The sequence below is a fragment of the Macrotis lagotis genome, chromosome 1 (genome assembly GCF_037893015.1).
Source record: "Macrotis lagotis isolate mMagLag1 chromosome 1, bilby.v1.9.chrom.fasta, whole genome shotgun sequence".
In the NCBI taxonomy this organism is placed as follows: Eukaryota; Metazoa; Chordata; class Mammalia; order Peramelemorphia; family Peramelidae; genus Macrotis; species Macrotis lagotis.
Window position 1 is genome coordinate 287,344,353 of NC_133658.1, and position 21,884 is coordinate 287,366,236.

A 21,884-nucleotide genomic window follows, 5' to 3' on the forward strand; every position below is an offset into this window, starting at 1 on the left:
TTCAATAGAAATGCACTTAACTTTAAAAAGCACCTTTCTGAATCGAATATAAGTGACTTATTGATTCATTTTTGCACCTTTGTTTTGGTATGGATAAAATAGAACATTGACTAAAAGCAAAAACTAAAGCTCCTTATTTCTGCCTCTTGGATAGCATTTATCATATTCTTCTCTGAACTTATAATCTGTGAATGCACCCTTTCTCCTCTACTGGACTGTAATCTCTTTGGCAAATAGAGTCTGCCACTTCCTCATTTCAGTATTCCTCACCCCTACCAATGGTCCCTTTACATGCTAGGAACTGGATGGTCAGGAAGACCTGAGTCCAAATCTACCTTCAGACTCTTACTGTGCTTTTGCCTGTCTCAGTTTTCTCAACTGTGAAAAGGGAGATCATAATAGCCTGTATCTCATAGGGTTGTTTGAGGATTAATTATTTGCAAAGATTGCCTGGCACCTTTGTTCAGTTGCTCAGTTTTCTCTTTCCTTTTCCAGCTTATTTTACCAGATGAGGAAACAGATGGAGTTAATTGACTTGTTCAGGGTCTCATTGCTAGTAAGTGAGGCCTGATTTGAACCAGGGAGTCTTCCTGACTCTGGGCCTGGCACTCTAACTAGCTGATCTGACCCATAGGCACTTGGTACCTTCTCTGTAACTTATAGTCTTTGAGAATTATATCGCATAGTCTGAAACAGATATTTAACAAAGCTAGGAGAAGTATAATTAAAAATGATAATACTATATTCTAAAGTCAAGGCCTTTAGGGAACCTTATGTACAGTTTAGTGAACCTCCAGACACCCTTGCCCAGGGTCACACACCCAGGATGTCTCAGAGACAAGACTGAAAACAAGTCTTTCCAGCTTTGAAGCTCTGTTTGTGTGTCTATCTGTCTTTCTTTCTCCACTAAACAATAATGTCTTATCTTAAGGCAAGCCCAGTGGGGACAGAAAGGCAAAGCCTGTCTTAACCTTGATTTTCAGTCTATAATAGATGCTCAGTAAAATGTTTGAATAACAGAATGATAGATGGGTTTGGGTCAGTTCATGGAGGACTATGAAATCCAGACAGAATTGAGATTTGATGTGGGGAACAATAGGGAACCCTTGAAGATCTTTGAATGCTGTCTTGATAACCACCAGAACTTCACCTCCTACAGCTGGTTGTATTCAACCAGCTACCCAGAGATGGCTCTCCTATTAATTCACATACCTCTTTTTTAGTTGTTGTTTTTGCATGGCAGTGGGGTTAGATGACTTGCCCAAGATCACACAGCTAGGTAACACTCACACTCAAGTGTCTGAGGTCAAATTTGAACTCAGGTCTTCCTAACTCCAGGACTGGTGCTCTATCCACTGTTCCACCTAGCTGCCCCAATTCATCCACCTCCTAAGAAATGGTGTCCTGACTTGTGAAATGACTATCCTGTTACAGTTGTATTTGGACTGGTTGATCTTGTATTGGCCCATCTGGAGGGGATCTCATCTAATCTGATCTATTCTTATCCCTCCCTCAGAGTTGAAGATCCCAGACAATGCCAATGTGTTCTATGCTATGAACTCCACTGCCAACTATGACTTTGTCCTGAAGAAGAGGGGCTTCCCTAAGGGGGTGAAGGTCAAACATGGAGCCAGCTCGACACTGCCCAGAATGAAACAGAAAGGCCTCAAGATTGCCAAAGGCATCTTCTGACACTGGCACCTCCTTTGGGCAGCAACCCTAGGTCTCACCACCTCTCCCTGGAGCCACAAAGCACTTAGAGGCCTGGGCTTCCCATCCATGTCCATTCAACCAGGGTCTTTCCTCTCACACCTCCCTGGACAGATTATATCCCCTGACCTTCAGGGACTTTTTGGGACATCTTCCCACTTTAATTTTTTCTACGTGGTTTTGGACACTCAAGCACTCTCTTTCCTACCCAATATGACGCCCCTGCAACTTGGGCTGATCGGGTTCCCACCCCCTCTTCTCAACTCCCAACAACCACCTCATTGCCTTAGGTGCCTTCTGCTTTCCAAGAACCAGAGGACAGAACAAATTTCTTTTTTTCTTTTTTTTTGCCAAGGATCTCTGCCAATGGGCACCAATGCCCTATGCCCTCCCTATTACTGCCCTTCAAATGGATCTCCAGCTCCTAAGCTTATGGTCACTGCCACATTCCTTGCCCAGTGGGCATAATGGAGCATTAATGCCCCAAAGTGATTTGACCACACTTTTTCCTTCACCTTCCAGAGTTTCCCCAGTTACCTGCCCCACCCATACCCCTGTCACCCATCTCAGTGTCCCCATGGTCACTCCCATACAGGGTGGAGGTGGGGCGTGGGAAGTGAAGCATTTTGCTCTCCCACTCACCATGAATTGGATCTGGCCCCAAAACACAGGGGTTTTGCCTCCCAGATCTCTAGCCCTAAACCTGCACCAAAGATTCTATCTTAAGGGACACACCAGGGCAAGGAGGACCCACTGACCCTTCCCTCTGCACTCTGGGAGACCCTGTAAATATCCAGCATGCCTCACTGTGGTGAGCAAGAGGGAGAGGTCAGCCGGAGTCCTCCTGACATTGAATTCTCAACCACACCAAGTGCCACTAACCTTGGACTTTGCAGACATCATAAGATGATGAACGAGGACAGTTGGGGTGGGGGGAAGAAGGAGATGACTGAATTTTTGTAAAAAACAAAACAAAACAAAACAAAAACAAAACAAGAAAGAAAAAAAAAGAAAAATGTTTACCAATGGGGGGGTAATATTTATTTGTTGTAAATAGAAAATATTAGACTTGTACATTCTACTAAATCCTGTTACAACCACAACTTGAGTTTCTCTGTCTTGCTGTAAAGTTGAATACCTCTAGGTCTTCCCTCACAAATGTGCTTTGTTTTCTTTGGGAGTGACTTGGGGATAAGCTGAGGAAAGAAGTCTGGTTCAAGGCATCCAGAAGTCCTGGGTTCTAGTATCCTCTTTGCCACCAAAGTTAATAGTTTCTGACTGTGACATTTTCTGGATATTTGTTTTCTCATCTATAACAGTAATTAATACCTGTTTGGAAGTATGAGCATACTATCCCGGTATTGGGTATAGCCAGATACTATTTAAGAAATATGGATATGGATGGCAAGATGGAAGGAGTGGACAACCCCTTTCCCTACAGACTCCCACCCTGAACCCCACTCTGGTTATGTGCAGATGGAATAAAGTTGTGTAACCCCTGGCTAAGTCCTTCAGGGAGGGAGAAAAGATAGGCAGTTCTAATATTGACTGAGATTACTCCTTGGCCAACTAGAAGCTTGGGTTCATGCACAGAGTCATATTAATCAACCAAAAAGCTTTATTCGAGCTCCTAATCTGGTCTCAAGCACTGTGTCAGAGATGGAGTTATGGAGACAACTAAATCCCAGAATGCCAATCTAGGAAGGGAACTTCCTTTTTCAGTAAAGAAAATTAAGATCCACAGAGGTTAATCAACCTGCTTGCCCAAGGACACACAGGTACTATAAATACTGAATTTGGAGTCAGAGGATCCAGATCTCTTAATATCTTGATACCTGAATAAGTATTTTCTTCTAGACTTGCTTTCCCCATCTTTAAAAGGGGGCAGGATTAAAGTAGATAGTTTAGTATCCTAGAGTCCCTTACAGATCTTACCAACAACATTATTTCAGATGCAGATGAAGAGACCAAGGCAAAGTCTGAAGGTTATTATGTACCCCTGGACTAATTTGGGGGCATAAAGAAAGCAAAAGTGGGTCACTGCTCTTAGTGAGTTTACATTCTAATGGGAGAGACAACATATACATATAAGACACAAGTAGATGGAACATCCTCTCCTTAAAGGAGAAGACCTGGAGAAGGTGGTGCTTCAGGTGAATCTTACAGGAAGCTAGGGAGTCTAAGGGACTCAAATTAGGAGGGAGGATATTCAAGGCATTACAGATAGCTCAAGGTAAAGACGAATTGAAGCCAGCATATGTACTTGTGTGAGGGGTTGGCTAGGGGACTGCTTTGATTGAACTCTATGGAGGGGGATAATGGCAAGACCAGAAATAGAGGGAAAAAGTTGCAAAGAGCTTTAAATATAAGATTAGTTAATTGATATTTGAGAGGTAATTGGAAACCACTAAAATTAAAGCTGATGATATGGGTTAAACCTATGCTTTAAGGACAATCTCTTTGGCAACTAAAGGGAGAATGTACTGGAGTGGGAAAGATTTGAACCAGAAGACCACTTAGGTGCCTATTGAATTGGTCCAGGCAAAAAGTAAGGAAGCTCTGGACTAATGTATATCCAGTAAATTGTCTAATTTTAAAATTAGACAATTTACTGGATAAATGATGTAAGAGTGAAGAGCAGAGGATGGCATTAGAGTTGTGAACCTTGGTGAACCTTGGGGATGCCTACAGTTAGTAGCATGCCATGGACAAAAATCATAGGATCATAGATTTAGGCACCTAAGTTCAAATTTAGCCTCAGACATCTACTTAACTGTGTAATCCTGAACAAATCATAATAAATAAAAATAAAAATAAAGTTAAAAGTAAAATAAAAAGTAAAATAAGCTAGAGAATGAAATGGCAAACCACTCCAGTATCTCTTCCAAGAAATCCTCAAATAGAGTCACAGAGTCAGACACAACTGAGAACAGTTGAACAACTTAATGACCCTAGGTCTAGGAGTTACATATACTAGAGTTACTGTATTATGCAACTTCTCCAGCAAAGATTGAAGAGTGGTCTGATAGGTAAGAGAACCAAGAGAGCAGAGTAATAAAAACCTAGAATAAGATGATCAGCAGTATCAAATGCTGTTGGATCTGGCAATTCAGAGATCACTATAACTTTGGAGAAGACAGTTTCAGTTGAAATGATGAGGTCAGAAGTCAAGATTGCAGAATGTTTTGATGAGATCATGAAGAGGGTGGCTAGGTGGTGCAGTGGATAGAGCACCAGCCCTGGAGTCAGAAGTACCTGAGTTCAAATTCGACCTCAGATACTTATTAATTACCTAGCTGTGTGGCCCTGGGCAAGCCACTTAACCCCATTGCCTTGCAAAAACTTAAAAGAAAAGAAAAAAGAAAAAAAAAGATCATGAAGAAAGGAAGGGGAAGCACAAATGTAGGTGGTCTTTTCCAGGAGTTTAATTGTAGACTCAAGTCAAGATATTTTAAGGGTAGGAGACATTTAGGCATATTTTGTAGGCACCAGTAGAAAGAAGATTGAATATTAAAGTGGGAACCATACTAGTGGAAATCAGCTAAAGAAAGAAAAGGGGGTGGATCAAGGGTAAATAGAAGTATTAGCTGTGATGAGGAGGAAGGCTACCTCTTCTGAGATTGGAGTGAAGGAGGAGACTGCAGCATGTTCTCAGAGTGATGTAAAATTAATAGAAGAGGGATTGTAAGTAAACCAGATAGTGCTGAATCTTGAAACTGAGTTTTTGTGTTACCATTTTCATGCTCTTTCCATTATCACCCCCCATGCACCCAATACCTCATTCTAAGAGAGAGAATTCCCTTAGGAGAGGGGTTTTTAACTTTTTTCTGATTCTAGTGAAGTCAATGCACCCCTTTAAATTCATAAAATACCTAGGATTCCAAAGGAAACAAATTATATTGAAATACATTTCATCAAAAAAGAAATCTAAACCAAATTTGTAGACTTTTACATCCCAAGTTAAGAATCCTTACCTTAGAGCAGGAGGCCATATAAGACCCACAAAATCATTTAGTCTGGCACTATCACAGCAAACCACAGGCAGGACTCAAAATTCAATAAATCTAGGACCTTTTTATTAATTATTTGACCAAGTATAGCAAGCTAAATTTTAAGTTGATAATTTTGTATGGATTTTGAATGATGTTATAAATATCCAAATGGCCCTTGGCAGAAAAAAGTTTCCCACCCCTGCCTTGGAGGAAGGGCAGAATGAGACATGATAGACAGCAACAAGACTTTATTAAGGGAGTGAGAGGGAAAGGAAAGGAGTCAGATAGGCACTGCTGATTTCCAACCCTCATAGGCACTTGGCTTCCTGGTGAGCAGGGCCATGGCCAATTTGGAGGTTACGTGAAATCAGCCACTATGGGAAATGGAGTAGTCACTCAGAGTCAGTTGCTGGAGGTACAGGAACGTTGTCCTCAGGGACTTTGTTTTCAGGAACACTGTCCTCGGGAACTTTGTTTTCAGGAACACTGTCCTCGGGAACTTTGTTTTCAGGAATGTTGTCCTCACCAGCCACTGTGGGGAGGGCCTGATAAGTGAGGGACCAGAAGCGCAGGTAGTTGGTTCTCAGATTCTGTTTCAGGGAGTTGGCATCCATTTTCTTGTTGATTTCCAGGTAGTTACCATTCTCCGGGCTATAAGGAGCCCAATGAGTAGGGATTGCAGAATTGCCCATGTTGGGGTCCCTTTAAAGGAAAGCCAAAAAAACCCAGTGAGGTCAGGGGCTAATGAAACTCGTGATTTATGACTTATAAATTTAATTTTTTTTTCTAATCTATAAGTTTAACACATGCTTTCCCTACCTTCTAACTAGTGACCAATCCTAGACTTCAGTGGTGAAGTTGCCCCCTAGGCATCACCCTCTACAGAGCTTACCCAGTTTTAGCAAAGTTAGTCCAGTAGGCAATGAGGTACTTAGAGACAGTCCGGTCCTGGGCCCGATAACCCAAAGGGGTAGCAAAGGGCTTGCCAAAGACGTATTGGATGTCATCTGCATGGTCGGCCCCCACCCAGTTGGGATAAGTAGGCATTCGAGAAGGATGGGAGAAAACATAGCTGTAAGTCTTGCCGCTCCTGTGGGATTAGATGAGATAATTTTGGTGTGTGGAAACTTACCTGGGTCAACCCAGCCAAGAGGGAGGAGGTGTATGCATCTGAGAGGATGGTCTAAAGTTTAACTTAAATTAAGTGTCTATGAAATTCTTAACAGACCCAGAAGAAATTTTAATTATTCAGCCTAGGGAAGAGAAAGTTAAGGACCAACTTAGGCCCTCCAATATATAGTACTAGTGTAGAAAGGCCTTCAATTGTTTTCTCTATTCAGAAAGAAAAAGACAATTAAAGTTAGACTTTAAGAAGCATTTAAAAATGGAAATGGAATTGTAGGAGAAATTAGCTAGGCTCTTTATCTTACAGAAAAGCAAAGTGAAGTCTAGGAAGGTTACAATATGCCTGGGGCTAGGTTAATGAGTAGAACTCCACTCTATTCCACAGTTGGACAAACAAAGTTGTCCAAAGGGAATCAACCCTCTACCAAATTTGCCCCCTAGATTGAGTCACACCAGCCGGATGCTCTCACTTGGCATTGACTTTATGCTGGGCCAAGGCAAATTCTGTTGGCACCAGGAAGAGGATGTCAGTCTCTAAGTCCACCACAGTCTTTTTCTTGGTCTCTTGGGATGAGTCTCTCTTCCAGAGTTCAGTGTAGAAGTCAAAGGTGGCATTAGCACCAGACAGACCTTTTTCTGTGGTGAGGCCAGAGATCAGCTTGTAAAAATCTTCACTAGGGTGAGAAAGTAGACATAGTTAGATCAGATGCCTTTTTTTTATTTAAGACAAACCTATAATCCTTTTTTTTCAGTTTTTTTATTAAATATTTTACTTTTTTCCAATTATATGTAAAAACAATTTAAAAAAATTATGAGTTCCAAATTCTTTCCCTCTTTCCCATCTTCCTTCCTTGAAAAAACAAGCAATTTGAAATAGATTATACATGTGTAGTCATGCAAAACATATTTTTATATTTCCATGTTGTGAAAGAAAACATTTAACAAAAAAAGAAAAAATGAAAGTTTAAAAAAGTATTCTTCAATCTGCATTCAGACTATATCAGTTCTTTCTCTGGAAGTGAACAGCAATTTTTATTATAAGTCCTTCAAAATTATCTTGAAGAAGACAACTGTATGATATTGCTGCTGTGTTGTATTGGACTCCAGAAGTATTGGTTGTATTGGTTCTGCTCACTTCAATTCATCTAAGTCTTTCCAGGTTTTGCTGAGAGAGAGCATTTCTTGCTCATTATTCTTATAGTACAATCATATACCACAACTAGTTCAGCCATTTCTCAATTAATGGGCATCCCCTTAATTTTCAGTTCTTTACCACCACAAAAAATAGTTGCTATAAATATATTGTACATATAGATCCTTTTCCTTTTTCTTTGATTAAACCCTTCTCAGAGTTAACTGTACATACACCTAAGTGAGCAGAAGGTCAAAAGTATTAGGATCTTCCCACATCTCCCCAGAAAAAGGTGCACATTAGAACAGGTTCCTAACTCAGGCCCCTGGAAACATGTTTGACTATCCTCTAGAGAAATCCAGTGTTTGTTTCTGTGACCTAGTTCAATTCTAAAGCAATAATCAAATTAAAATTTGCTCCTTGTTTATTCAAACACTTAAAATTATAATGTTTTCCCATATCTTTTTTTGTTTTAGATTTTTGCAAGGCAATGGAGTTAAGTGGCTTGCCCAAGGCTACACAGCTAGATAATTATTAAGTGTCTGAGGTTTTGAACTCAGGTCCTCCTGACTCCAGGGCCAGTGCTCTATCCACTGCACCACCTAGCAGCCCCCCCCATATCTTTTCTTATATACTTACTTGGAATTCCTTCCCAATATCCCTCAATATTTAATTAAAATTTCATCTCCCAATGACAGCAGCCCAGAATGATCCCTCTACCATGCCTCTGAAGTTCTAGAGCACCACTCCATTTATTTGACAATCTACAGTCATCTGTTCTTGTATTTATCTGCTTTTATTAACTATCTATATATTTATGTCTTCCTTCTCCAATTTGACTGCAAATTCCCTAAGGGAAGGGACACAATCTTATTCATCTGTCTCCTCTGCAATGCTTACTACAAGGTTGGACACATAAGTAAATGCTTACTAAGTTTTTGCATTTGATTTGAATGGGAACTTTGAGTGAGTTTTCCTTATTTCTATCCCTGTATAGTCATCCCCTTGCACATACAACAGACCTGATTTCTGGAAGTCTCCTGGTTACTCACTCTGTGATGTCCTTGGAGGGCTTGTTGATGGCAGGCATATCTATACTGGCAAAGATGTGACCATCCATGTTGTTGGTACCAGCTATGTAATCAATGTCAGCCGCATTGGCAAAGAGTTTGACTGGATCATCAGGAATGAAGTCTCCATCAATTACTGGTATAAAGCCCAGATAATGCAACATAGGGTCTAGGACAGGTCAAGGAGAGATAGGAGATGATCAGAAGGCCCTCTGGAGTCCATCTAGTCTTTCTGCCTTTTAGGGAGATAGGTGTGTTTCAGAGATAGGGTAGAATTTTCCTTCAGTTTATGTCTAAACTAAATCCTTCTTGCTGCAGAATAAGATAATTTCTTGCATTCTGTCTTTGGAGTTAAAAAAAAATTCATGATACTGATCCTGAGGCACTAAATGAATTATTGTGATAATTGAGACAATAGTTAAATAAATGCCTGGAGATCTGCAAGAAAGAAAGCTCTACAGAAATCCAAATTATTCATATTTTTGGTGTAGTTAGTTATAAACAAAATGAATCACATTGTTGTTACTTTAAGTTGCTACAAGTGTTGTGAAGAGTAATGTCCTATCCTCATTTATGAGAGTTCCCCCAAACTGTCTCCTAAATCAAGAATTTTAGAGTTAGAAATTGCTTCATCCAGTCCACTTATTTTGCAAAGAAGGGAAACTGAGACTAAGAAAGAACCTGGACAGCAAGTGTGTACCCCCACCCACCCACTCCTAAACAGACCCCACTCACATTCCAAGCCAATCAGAGGCATGTAATAGGCCAAAGTCAGAGCTCGGGGATCAGTGACCTTGAAACATTTGGCCATCTTGACAACATCATCCAATGGACATCCGACCTTGCTGGCGATCTGTTGGTAAGAGGAACCCCTACCTAGAAACTTCAGCCTTAAAGGGCTAGTTCCTCCCCCACCCTTAAGGAATATTGGAGAGAGGAGAGTATAGGTCCCTGGGGGGAGAATTCAACCAGTAAGTTTTTAAATTGACATAGCTTATCTGACCTAGTACTGACTCCTGAGTTTGGGGAAAGATTTCTGGGCAATAATCAATGATGCAGTATTGTGCATATTACATGTAAATGAAGGAAGCATCAAGTTTGATGATCATCTAAACCACCCCTTCCCACCTCAGCAGGGAAGATATGAACTTTAGCTGTAGATTTCTTACCCTTTTGGCCCACAAGAGGGGGTTTTTCTGGATGACCCAAGGACTCAGGGCCACACCACTCTGACTGATGGCTCGCTTGATGAGTCCCTTGTTGTGGGGGGTTAGAGTCTGCAACAAAGGAGGAAGCAGAGCTGCTGGAACCCAGAATTCCCTATCCCTTGGCCCCTTTTCTTCCCTCTGATCCCTCTTCTTCCTCTCTCCCTCCCACTCCCTTCTCTTCCCATTTTTCACTTGCTAGGGTCATGACACAGAGAGTACAACAAGCACAGACTATTCCACAATTTATGCTTTCTGGCTTAGTGAGGGATGAAATGAGATCTCAGGAATCTTGTCCTTCCCTGAGATGAGCCTTACATCATTCTCTCTCCCTCCCTGTGCCCTCCCTCCCATATGGCTCACACCCAGGACAGCAGAATGGAGCTGCTCATAGGATATATGTGTCTGTTAGACTTCCCTCCCCAAACCCTCTAGAGAACAGTGGAATCATAAGGGCATGGAGAAGGGGGAGGGAGGGAGGGCGAAGCAGATCTTAACTTTCAACAAAATCCCAGACCTGGAGGGAGACACTGGCCCCACCAGCTGACTCCCCAAAGATGGTGATGTTGTTGGGGTCCCCACCAAAGGCTGCGATGTTCCTCTTCACCCAGGCAATAGCCATATGCTGATCCCAAAGGCCAAAGTTACCTGACAGGGATAAAAAGAAAGGAAGGAAAATAAACGTTTGTTAGGTGCCAATCACAGTGATAAGGACCTCATAAATATTTACTCACCCCTGTTTTACAGTTGGGGAAACTGAGGCAGCCAGCATGTAAAAGACTTGCCCAGGATCACACAGTCATTAAGAATCTGAGTCCATATTTATACTCAGGTCTTCCTGACTCCAGACCCACTTATCCAGTCCAGTTAACTTCCAATCCCCCTTCTCCTCCTCCAAGGTGGGAAAACTCAAAGTGAAAACTCAACTGAGATTTCAAACAAAAATTTTGCTTTTCAGAGGATAGCCTATGGAAGGGCAGAACCAGGCCCTCAGATTTCTCTTTTTTCCTCCTCGGTTCATTTTTGCTATTATTACAAAGGGACTTTCAAGTCCCACAGTAATAATATTTATAAAGCAGCTAGCTGGCACAATGGATAGAGCACTGGCCCTAGAATCAGGAGGACCTGAGTTCAAATCTGACCTCAGACACTTAACAATTGCCTAGCTGTGTGACCTTGGGCAAGTCACTTAACCCCATTGTCTTAAATAAATTTTTTAAAAGCATACACATATGTGAGTATATATTGCATATGTATAATTTATATTTTTACATGGGTGGTGGGTCTAATGCTAGGTTGGTATGCATGCATACATACATACACACACATTATGGTAGGACTGGAGACCTTGACCCTGGAATGAGGGAACTGCTGCTGAGGGGCTAGGAAGGGGAGACAAGAAAGGAATATTGAGAAACACTCTGCCTTGGGTCAGAAACAAGCAGACTAGTCTTCCTTCAGAGTCATACAATGCCCTTTCAATTCTTTAACATCCTGCATATAAAAAGACATGGACACATCCATGTGCAGATTCATAGAATCATAGCATTAGAACTGGAAAGGACCATATTATATATACATGAAAATATGCTTGTATACCTATAATGTGACTTGTGATTTCATCTGGGAGGTATACCCCCTCCATTAATAAAGATCACAATTTTCTATGACTTCATAATAGATGGTTTTAAAGAGTTCTTATGATTGAGAAATTCAACCCCTACCAATCAATTTGGTGCTGTGCCTGTCAAAATTGAGTTAGGTTTTCCTGTTCACAAGATATTTTCCAACGATCCCCAGAGATGGGTTCTATGTTTATTATTACTCCATTTTACAATTGGGAAACTGAGGACCCAAGAGGTTTAAGTGACTTGCCCATGGCTACATAACTAGAGAGTGGCAGATCCAGTATTTTGCTTCATCTCCAGGCTCCTGAGCCAGGGATGATGTGATCTTTTTTTAGACTTCACATTCTGGCAAGAGAATGCTCTACCCACAGGACTTTTCCTATTAATCCCAACTGCCTCTAGTCCCTTCATTATTTCTGAACCTGCTTTTGACACATGTATACAGTAGGTGCTTAATAAACACTATGCTGCACTGGATATGAGGTCAGAAAACCTGGGGTTTAATTCTGGCTCTACCACTTTTTTACCTGTGGGACCTGGAGCAGGTTATTTAACCATTCCAAGTCTGTTTCTCATTGGTAAGCAGTTAGGGGGGCTCAGTGGATAGAGAGCTGGGTCTGGAATCAAGACAACCTGAGATTTAAATCTAACCTCAGATACTTACTTAGCTGTGTGACACTGGATAAGTCACTTAACTTCTGTTTGTCATAATCCACTGGAGAAGGAAATGGCAAAATCACTTCAGTAATCTTTGCCAAGAAAAGATAAAGTCACAAAGAGTCCGCCACAACTGAACTTCTAAACAACAATCACATGAGAAGCAAGAACTAAATGACTTCTAAGATCCTTTTTGATTCTGAAATCCTGAGATCTTCTCAACTTTTATAACTTTTATAATGGAAATATCATTGAAATGAAAATAAAAAGAACTGGATTTCTAGTCTTGCTCTCCCTCTACATTGCTCTAGATATGACTGTTTACATTTTAAAAATTTCTTTATACTTCCCTAATCAAGTCCCTATCCCACACCAGATCAGTTATTCAAAATCTCTCTTCTCTCATGTCCCATGAACACTCTTCCTTCCACCCTCTGAACTGAAATCCTTGCCACATACATTACTGAAAAAAAGTGAGCCTGTTCCATGAGAGCTCCCTCTTCTTACCTCTCCCATCTCACACCACAAATACATCTTCCCCCTATTATTTTGTCTCTTCTCCCTGGTTTCATGAAGGACTTTTTTTATTATTACTATTTTGAAGGAGAGGGGTAGCACTTTAGGAGTTATGTCAAATAATAAAATAAATGTCATTACTATCACAAACACATAATAATTCTCCCCTATATATATATATATATATATATATGTATGTATATATGTATGTATGTATGTACATATGTAGTTTGTATCCTCTTCTCTTATTTTTATCTAGGACCACACCATCCTTCTAATCCGTTACCTAGATTCAAAACCTCAGACCCAGATGCATCCCTGCCTCTCTATATCCAATCACTTGCCATCTTAATTATTTATCCAGACTTATCTCTGACCCACTATATCCAATTAATTGCCAAGTCTTCTCAATTTTGTATCCATAGCATCTTTCCTGTCTGACCTTTCCTCTTCATTTACACAACCACCACAATAGGGCCCAACCTCTTTCTCCTCACTTACTACAATAGCATCCTCTTTGGTTTCCCTTCATGGAGGCTTTTCTCCTAGTCAAGGAAAATGCCTCTTAATCCCATTCCCCATCCTCTCCCCCCACCCCACCCAGCAGATTGCCTTTATCATCTTTATCATTACTATACTCTCTCTCTCTCTCTCTCTCTCTCTCTCTCTCTCTCTCTCTCTCTCTCTCTCTCTCTCATGTTTAATCTCTTCCTCTTCTGTCTTTTCCCTTGAAATCAATAAAAACACACATCTGCAAAATCTTTAAAAACCCTTCCTTGGTATGACCATCCCCACTAGCTATTGTCATATATTTCTCCTCTTCCTCTCTGGTAAACCACCTGAGGAACCCATCTACTCTAGATATTTTTAATTCATCTCCTCTCATTTACTTCAAAACTCTCCATTTTGACTTCCAACTTTATCATCCACCTAAAACCACTCTCCCCCAAATTCCAGTGATCTCTTAATTATCAAATCTAGTCCTTCTCAGTCCTTTCCCATTTTCCCCAGTTGCCTTCTGCTCTGAGATTACCCACCATATAAATGGGATACATAGAGCTCCAACTTTTTTGACACAGTCATTCTCTTCTATATATATTTTTTTCCTAAGGTTTCATGACACTTGTGTTGTCCTGGCTCTGGTTTTCCTACATATCTAACCGAGTCATAGTCCCCATTTTTCTGACTTGTCAACTCACTGAACTAACAAGGCTCTTTTCTCTTTTCCTTCCATATTGTCTCAATTGGTGATCTCATCAGCTCTGGGAGGTTCAATTGATATCTCTGTGCAGATGATTCCCAAATCAACATATCTATCCTTAATCTAACAATCCAGAGCTCCAATATTGAATTGCCAATTGACTTTTGCATATCTCAAAATGGATGTCTCTCATGGGTATCTCAAAAATCAATGTTCTAGACATAATTCTTTATATTCTCCACTAAACTCTTCCCCTCTTCTGAACTTCCCTAATACTAATAAGGATATTGCTCTCTTCCTAATCTCAAGGCTCACAACCTTGGCATCATCTTCAATGCTTCATTTGAACTCACCCCACATAGACAATCTGTTATCAAATCCTGTCATTTCTACCACCACATATTTCTTTTATGTCTTCTTTTCACCATTCATAGCATCATAACATAGGCCCTTATCACTACACACTTGTTACTATTGCAATAGTTTCCTCAACTCTACTGTTGGTCTTTCTCTACTCCAAACTATCCTCCACTCAGCTGCAAAGTGATTTTCCTAAAGTACAGATCCGACTATGTCACCCCTCTCTTCCTACTCAGTAAACATCAGTAGCTTCCTGTTATCTCAAGGATCAAACATGAAGTCCTTTGATTAGCATTGAAGTCTTTCACAACCTGAATCCTTCCTATCTTTCTACTATTCTAATTCTTTAATCCCTACCATAAATTCAACAATCCAACTTCACTGTTTCACATGCTACTCCTAAAATAAAACAGACACTCCAACTTTCAACTCTGTGCATTTGCCTTAGTTGTTGTCCATACCTCAAATTTTTTTCCTCCTGACTTCATTCAATATTCAACTCAAACCCCAACTTCTTTAAACAGTCTTTCCCCATCCCTCTATCTACTAGTTTCCACTTTGAGATTACCTTCAATTTATACTGTATATATCTTGTATATATATAATATTATCTATCAACTTGTATATATATATATATATATACATATATATATATATATATATACATAGACACACACATATACATATAATTGTTCAGTTGTATCAGTCATTTCTGACACTTCAGGATCCCATTTTGGGATTTTCTTGGCAGAGATAACATATCTCCTTCTGCAGCTCATTTTACAAATGAGGAAATAGCAAATTTGCCTAGGGTCACACAGCTAGTATGTGTCTGAGTGGATTTGAACTCATAAAGATGAGTCTTGCTGATTCTAAGTTCAGTGTTCTATCCACTCTGTAACTAGCTGCCCAGATTTTATGTACTTAGTTATGTAGTCTTCCCCATTAACATATGGGCTCTATGAGATCTTGGATTCAGTTTTTGCTTTTCTTTGTATCCCCAGTCCTTAAAATGTTGCCTGGCACATGCTAAGCACCTAGCAAGTACTTGTTGATTGACTGACCTCAGGGTGATCCTGTTGGCCTCAGGCTCCTTGGTCAGATATTATTTCAGTTCCCTTCCAGTCATAACATTCTATGACTGCTATCATTTTCATCCCACTCCCTCATCCCTGGCATTTTAGGATTTTATATAATACGTGACATTTTTAGAAGTTGCTAGGTTCAGGAAAATAGGGATAGGAATAGCTCTCTAGAAGGGGGAGATCAGCTCCCACAGGGCAAAGATTTGTGGGATATAGAATAACTGTCCCAAATTTTGGTCTATCTCTTCCGAGACCTTAAAGGGCCAGCAAATACCTGGCAAGTTGGAGTCTCCAGTGCTGAGGAAGCCCAAGGGCCCGACACGGTAGTTGAAGGTGACCACAATGACATTTCCTCGAGTAGCAATCTCCTCTCCATCATACAGGTAATTCTTCAGAAAATTGGCACCATGGCCTGCCCCCATCAAGAAGGCCCCACCATAGATCCAGACCATGACTGGCAGGTCTCTGGAAACTAAATACAGAGCCAAGAAAGAACCAGAGCTAAGAGGAGGATTGGATGATTATGAGAAATCCCTTAGCTAGGACCAAGCCTCTACACTGCCAAAACAGGAAAAAAAAAAATCTATGTTGCATGTGGTATTAAGGTCCCAAGCATAGGTTGTACCCTCCCATAGGAGTATAAAAGGCAGTGAATGTTGGATCTAGGGACTGTGGACCTGGGTTGAAGGGATTACTACTGAGGGGAGACTGGGACAGGGAATAGAATATTATTAAGAATCTCAGTCCTGCTAACGTGGAGATGTTTGAAATGATAGTACATGTACAACCTATATCAGATTGATTGGGTAGGGGGGAGGAAAGAGAGGAAGGGAGGAAAAAATTGGAAAAAAATTGTAAAAAATGAATGCTGATGACTATCTTTACATGTAACTGAAAAAAATAAAATAAAAAAAAAGAGCTTATAAAAAAGCATCTCAGTCCTGGTAGCAGAAACAAGTTGACCTCACTTTTCTCAGAGATATAGATTCTTCTTTGGATTGTACAGCCCAGGCTTGCCCTTCTAATCTCAATTTCTTCCTCTAGCCTTTGCATTTCCTAGCAATAGGAAGCCAGCCTTCAGTAACTCAACAATGCCTAATGAATAAAGTATAAATTTCTGATTATGAAATTCAGGATCCTTCATAATTATGAAAACTTATGAAAAAAACAAGGTCCTTCACTCTACTCTTCCAGTCTAATGCCATACTAATCCCATACAGTTCCAGCCAAACTGGACTATTTGTCATTATCGATTTTTGTCCTTTCCTTTCTTGCCTCCCTGTTTTTGCTTTCCCTGAGAATAGTCTTTATCTTCAATCACCCATCTGTCTATCTATTGATGCTTCACCTTTCCTTCAAAGCCTAACTCAGGTCCTATCTTCTCTATAAAACTTTCCATGACCAAGCCCAGAGGAAAATGATTGTTCTCTCTCTTCATAACACTTTGCCTGGCTCTCTCTTGAACTTATTCTTCCACCTGTCATGTATGTATCTGTGAAATGTCTTACCCCCTACCTCCTTTAGATAGTTCCATTAGGAGAGGGACTGTGCTATTTTTAATCTATCGTCAATGCCTTACACAGGGTTTCATTCATTTTTAAGCAGCCACTTAATAAATGTTTATTGAATTGAATTTCAGGAAACAGCTTTAGATCTATTAAAGATCTATTTTTTAAAAAAGAATTTTTTTTCCTCCTAGGAGGAAAGGAAAAGATTGGAAAAGAGAGGACTTCTGTGCTGCACTTCCCAGGCTGTCTCCCTTCCCTGCACCTCCCTTCCCCCAGCTCTGACCTTGCTTCCTCCCCTGTGGGATCCAGATGTTAAGGTAGAGGCAGTCCTCACTGCCAAAGGTGTCATCCTGAGTGATGGTGGCTTGAAGGCATCGGTTCTTGAATTCCTTGGCCTTCAAGGTTCCTATGGGAGAAAAGGAAGAAATAAGTCTGAAGCTGGGTGGGTCTTCTGGTACTTGGAGTGATCCCCTACTATGACTTGATTTTTTAAGCTCTTTTACCTTGCCATCCAGGGTGGCGCTGGGGGAGCTCCAGTGGTTTGGGGGGAGCAGCAAAGGGGATGCCCTTGAAAATGTCCACTGAGTCACCAAGGAGACCTAGCTTCTTATTGACACCTTCAACAAAGCCCCCCTCTGTGTAGACGGCTCCCAACTATAAACAAATGGAAAGGAATAAGTATTTATATATCACATATATAACGTTCAAAGTGCTTTGCAAATGTTATCTCATTTGAACCTCACAAAAATTGTGCAAAGTAGGTCCTGTTATTATCCCTGTTTTATAGATGAGGAAATAAACAGAGATTAAGTGATTTAACCAGGATCTCAAGCTGAGTAATAGTCTCTGAGATTGGTTTTGAACTCAGGTCTTCCTGGCTGTAGTCCCACTAATGACACCTAGCTGTTGAACTGGTTTTTTTTTTAAATGAAAGTGTAATAGATTGACCCTAAATTGAAACCAGAAAACTCTATCTGATCTTGGGTTCTTAGACCTGATTACTTAACTGGGTTATTGAGATCTCAGTCTCCAGGCATTAATTTTGTATTAGAGGTTTTCTAAAGGAAAGATTGCCACTAATTTGTAGTAGAAAATACTGAGAAAAGCACTAACTTTACTACTGGTTTAGAATACTAGTTCTGCTGTGTAACTTTGAGCAAGGTCCTTTCTTTCTCTATTATTGAGAATTTGGTTTTTCAACCTAGAGATCATAGGGAAGCACTGAAGGCTTTTGAGAAGGGAAGTGACAGGCAGATTTGATTTAGGAAGATTATTTTGTCAGTTAATGGTGTGGAGAATTGAGTAAAAGGGGAAAGAGACTGAAAAACAAGTAGACAAATTAAGTGGTTATTATTATAGTCAAAAATGAGGTGACAAGGGATTAGCTAAACTAGTGCCCATATGAATGGAGATTAAGGGACAGAAGGGAAGAAATGTATCTGTTAAATTAGGCTGAAATGATGGAGTGAATCTAAGGATGAATCCAACAAGGATGTAAAGGAACCTTTACTTGCATTAAGAAAAAAGGTGGAGGGCGGAGCCAAGATGGCAACATGAAGGGATCGAGTCTTAGGAGCTCTCTGATAAAAACTCATAAACTAAGGACTCTAAACTTTTGAGACAGAACCCACAGAGGGACCCAGTGAGGCAGTTCTACTCAAGGTAACCTGGAAAAGAGCAGAAAGGCTCTGCTCCCCGGGATTGGAGAGGCGGCCTGCCAGAGGGGTGGCCCGCCAGAGCCAAAGAACTTCAGCCTCCCGAGGCAGCCCCAGGGCGCTGGGAGCCCCATCTCACAGCAGCGGGAGAGTCACCTGAGCTGCACCCCAGGGAGCACCGGCACAAAGTGGGGGAACAGCAGGGGACCTCTGCCAGAGCAAGCACGTGGAGCCCAGCCCTCAAGGCACACAGCAAGCAGCCTAGACCGGAAACCGAAGCAGGTGGAGCCAGTAAGCAGGAGCCCCTAGGGCATGAGCCCATTGAGCTGAGGGAGGGGAGTGAAGAGAGAGACTGCCAAGCTCTGTCCTCAGCCTCTGGCACAGGACTCTGGGGCTCTGACCACATTCAGATCCTGATTGCAGTCTAGGCCCCGCCATAGAACAGCAGGGCCCCCCCACCTCAGCCCCGTGGCAGAGAGAGGTGCTTATGGTCATTCACAGACCAGGAGGGAGGACAGAGCCTCACACACTGAGACCCTTGTGGGAGTGTCCCAAAAGCTCAGGAAGCACCCCCAAAAAACAGGCTTAGGCTGGGAAAATGAACAAAGAAACAAGAGGAAGACCATTGAGAAATATTTTGCAAATGAGCCCAAGAAGGATCAAAATACTCAGTCTGAAGATGAGGAAGTACAAGCTCCTGCATCTAAAGACTCCAAGAAAAACAGAAATTGGGCTCAGGCTATGATAGAGCTCAAAAAAGACTTTGAAAATCAAATGAGGGAGTTAGAAGAAAAACTGGGAAAAGAAAGGAGAGAGATGCAGGAAAAACATGAAAATGAAGTCAGCAGCTTAGTCAAGGAAATCCAAAAAAATGCTGAAGAAAATAACATGCAAAAAACAGCTTAGGTCAAATGGATAAAACAGTAAAAAAAATTATTGAGGAGAAGAATGCTTTAAAAAGCAAAATTGGCCAGATGGAAAAAGAGATAAGAAAACTCTCTGAGGAGAAGAAATCCTTCAGACAAAGAATAGAATTCAGGGAGATTGATGAATTTACCAGAAATCAGGAATCAATACTTCAAAACCAAAAAAATGAAAAATTAGAAGAAAATGTGAAATATCTCATTGAAAAAACAACTGATATGGAAAACAGACTTAGGAAAGATAATTTGAAAATTATTGGAATACCTGAAAGTCATGATCAGGAAAAGAGCCTTGACATCATTTTCAAAGAATTACTACAGGAAAATTGCCCTGATATTCTAGAAGCAGAGGGCAAAATGGAAACGAAGAAAAAAAGGTGGATAGAGGTGCATTAAGAAAAGAGTGGATAGAGATGGATAGGACTAGAAAGAAGCTCCCATGAAAAATAACTGGCTGGGAGGAGGCAGTGTTGTCAGTGGATTTCAAACTCAGAGTCAGCCATGTTATGTAGCTGCCTATGAAGCTGATATGATCTAAGGTTGAATTAATAGGTACACAGTGTCAAGAACAAGGCTTTTTTTGTTCTCTCTTCAGTCTGGAATATTGTGCACAGTTCTGGATGTTCCATTTTAGGGGGGATGCCAGCAGGTTGAGGAGAAGGCTCAGATCATGTTACAGGGACAGTCTAGGAAAGAGCAGTGAATTGGGTTTTTTGTTGTTTTGGGGTTTTTTGCAAGGCAAATGGGATTAAGTGGCTTGCCCAAGGCCACACAGCTAGGTAATTATTGTCTGAGGTCGGATTTGAACTCAGGTCCTCCTGACTCCAGGGCTGGTGCTCTATCCACTGAGCAACCTAGCCACCCCAAGAGCAGTGAATTGGGAGTTGAAGACTTGATTTTAGTTCCAACTCTGCTACATACTACCTGATAACTTTAAGCCAGTCATTTTCCCCCTTTCCCTGTTTTCTTTATTTGAAAGATGACTGAGGGGAAGGCTAAGTGGTGCAGTGGATAAAGCACCGGCTCTGGAGTCAGGAGTACCTGGGTTCAAATCCAGTCTCAGAAACTTAATAATTACCTAGCTGTGTGGCCTTGGGCAAGCCACTTAACCCCATTCGCCTTGCAAAAAAAAATGAAAGAAAGATGACTGAATAGGTTTATACAATTGATAAAGTCCCAACTCTAATGTTCAATGATTATCTGTGCAGATATTGAAAGAACTAGAGATATAAAATAGGATATAAATTGTGAATTATAACCTATAGATTGTAAACTCTTTAAGAATCATATTGGTGCCAACTATCTAAGTCTATATCCAAGAGACCCTGAAGGTATTAAACACTTTAAAGTGTTCATTAAATTAAATTAAATGTTTAGCCTGGAGAAGAGATTTAAGGGAGACATAATGGTTGTTTACCAGTGGCTAAAGGGCAATTATGTGGAAGTGGGATTATCAGAGTTTTTGCTTGTCCCAGAGGGCAGAACTAGGAGGAATGGGGAGAAGTTGTAGAGAGAAAGGTTTGGGCTTTATGTTAGAGGAAAAATGTCTTAACAAATGAGAAGTCTCTAAAGTAGAAGGGGTTCCTGTGGAAGTGGCAGGTTTCCTTTTATTAGAAGTCTTCAAGCAAATGCTAGATCATTTTTTCAGGGGACTACTGCTCAGGTGTAGGTGGCATGAGTTGGGCTGGATGACCTGTGATGTCCCTTCATATTATAAAATTCTATGATTCAGGATCTGGATGAGCAGTGTCCATGTTCAGAACCCTGCTTGTTCCTTCCTCAAAAGATCAGTAGGGCAGGTTTCCCAAGGTTTCTCTTGATGGTGGAGATGACTTTGCCCCCCTTGCCATCTTGGAGGCAACCCCATTCCATGAAACAAGGAAGCCCTGGGAGCTAAGGGGGGAGGAGGGTGAGTCCTTTCTCAGTGGTTGTTCCAAGTATCTACTTTTCCATTCCCTACTCCCTAATTTCTTATGAATAAGAGGTTCAAGACTAGAAAGACTAGAGACCAAAGGTTTACTCACTCTACAGTCATCTTCATTCCACCTTTCTGTCCCCTTCTTTCCCTCTTTTCCTCAGTCCCTCTTTCCTGTCCTCCTTTCTTTCCTCCCTCCCTC

At 41.0% G+C, this 21,884-nt stretch overlaps 3 protein-coding genes across 9 annotated transcripts in view; 1 reads left to right on the forward strand and 2 right to left on the reverse strand.

Annotated features, from left to right (window-relative positions):
* RALGDS (ral guanine nucleotide dissociation stimulator) overlaps window positions 1-2,813 on the forward strand; it is a 91,288-nt gene extending 88,475 nt beyond the window's left edge. For all 7 annotated transcript variants that reach the window (XM_074210809.1, XM_074210811.1, XM_074210806.1 and 4 more), the window contains exon 18: window positions 1,517-2,813. In XM_074210809.1, the coding sequence (XP_074066910.1) occupies window positions 1,517-1,692 (176 nt within the window). In that variant the 3' untranslated portion in view covers window positions 1,693-2,813. The remainder of the gene's footprint in view (window positions 1-1,516) is intronic.
* A 3,122-nt stretch (window positions 2,814-5,935) lies between these two features.
* Window positions 5,936-6,863, reverse strand: LOC141505209 (bile salt-activated lipase-like). Its single transcript, XM_074210814.1, has 2 exons — window positions 6,595-6,863; window positions 5,936-6,404 (listed from the first exon to the last, which is right to left on the reverse strand). Exons 1-2 carry the CDS (start codon window positions 6,747-6,749, stop codon window positions 6,095-6,097), a joined length of 465 nt encoding a protein of 154 aa, XP_074066915.1. The 5' UTR covers window positions 6,750-6,863; the 3' UTR covers window positions 5,936-6,094.
* Window positions 6,864-7,151: 288 nt separating this feature from the next.
* GTF3C5 (general transcription factor IIIC subunit 5) overlaps window positions 7,152-21,884 on the reverse strand; it is a 36,562-nt gene continuing 21,829 nt past the window's right edge. Inside the window, exons 9-16 of the mRNA XM_074210812.1 lie at window positions 17,693-17,843; window positions 17,473-17,595; window positions 15,956-16,153; window positions 10,752-10,882; window positions 10,199-10,306; window positions 9,765-9,882; window positions 9,012-9,198; window positions 7,152-7,501 (exon numbers count right to left, since the gene is read on the reverse strand). Coding sequence (XP_074066913.1) covers window positions 7,294-7,501; window positions 9,012-9,198; window positions 9,765-9,882; window positions 10,199-10,306; window positions 10,752-10,882; window positions 15,956-16,153; window positions 17,473-17,595; window positions 17,693-17,843 — 1,224 coding nt within the window. The 3' untranslated portion in view covers window positions 7,152-7,293. The remainder of the gene's footprint in view (window positions 7,502-9,011; window positions 9,199-9,764; window positions 9,883-10,198; window positions 10,307-10,751; window positions 10,883-15,955; window positions 16,154-17,472; window positions 17,596-17,692; window positions 17,844-21,884) is intronic.

Coding starts and splice junctions, on each gene's coding strand:
- LOC141505209 (XM_074210814.1), bottom strand. CDS start 6,749: ATGCCTACTTATCCCAACTGGGTGGGGGCCGACCATGCAGATGACATC. Junction 6,405..6,594: donor ACTAACTTTGCTAAAACTGG/GTAAGCTCTGTA, acceptor TTTCCTTTAAAG/GGACCCCAACATGGGCAATT.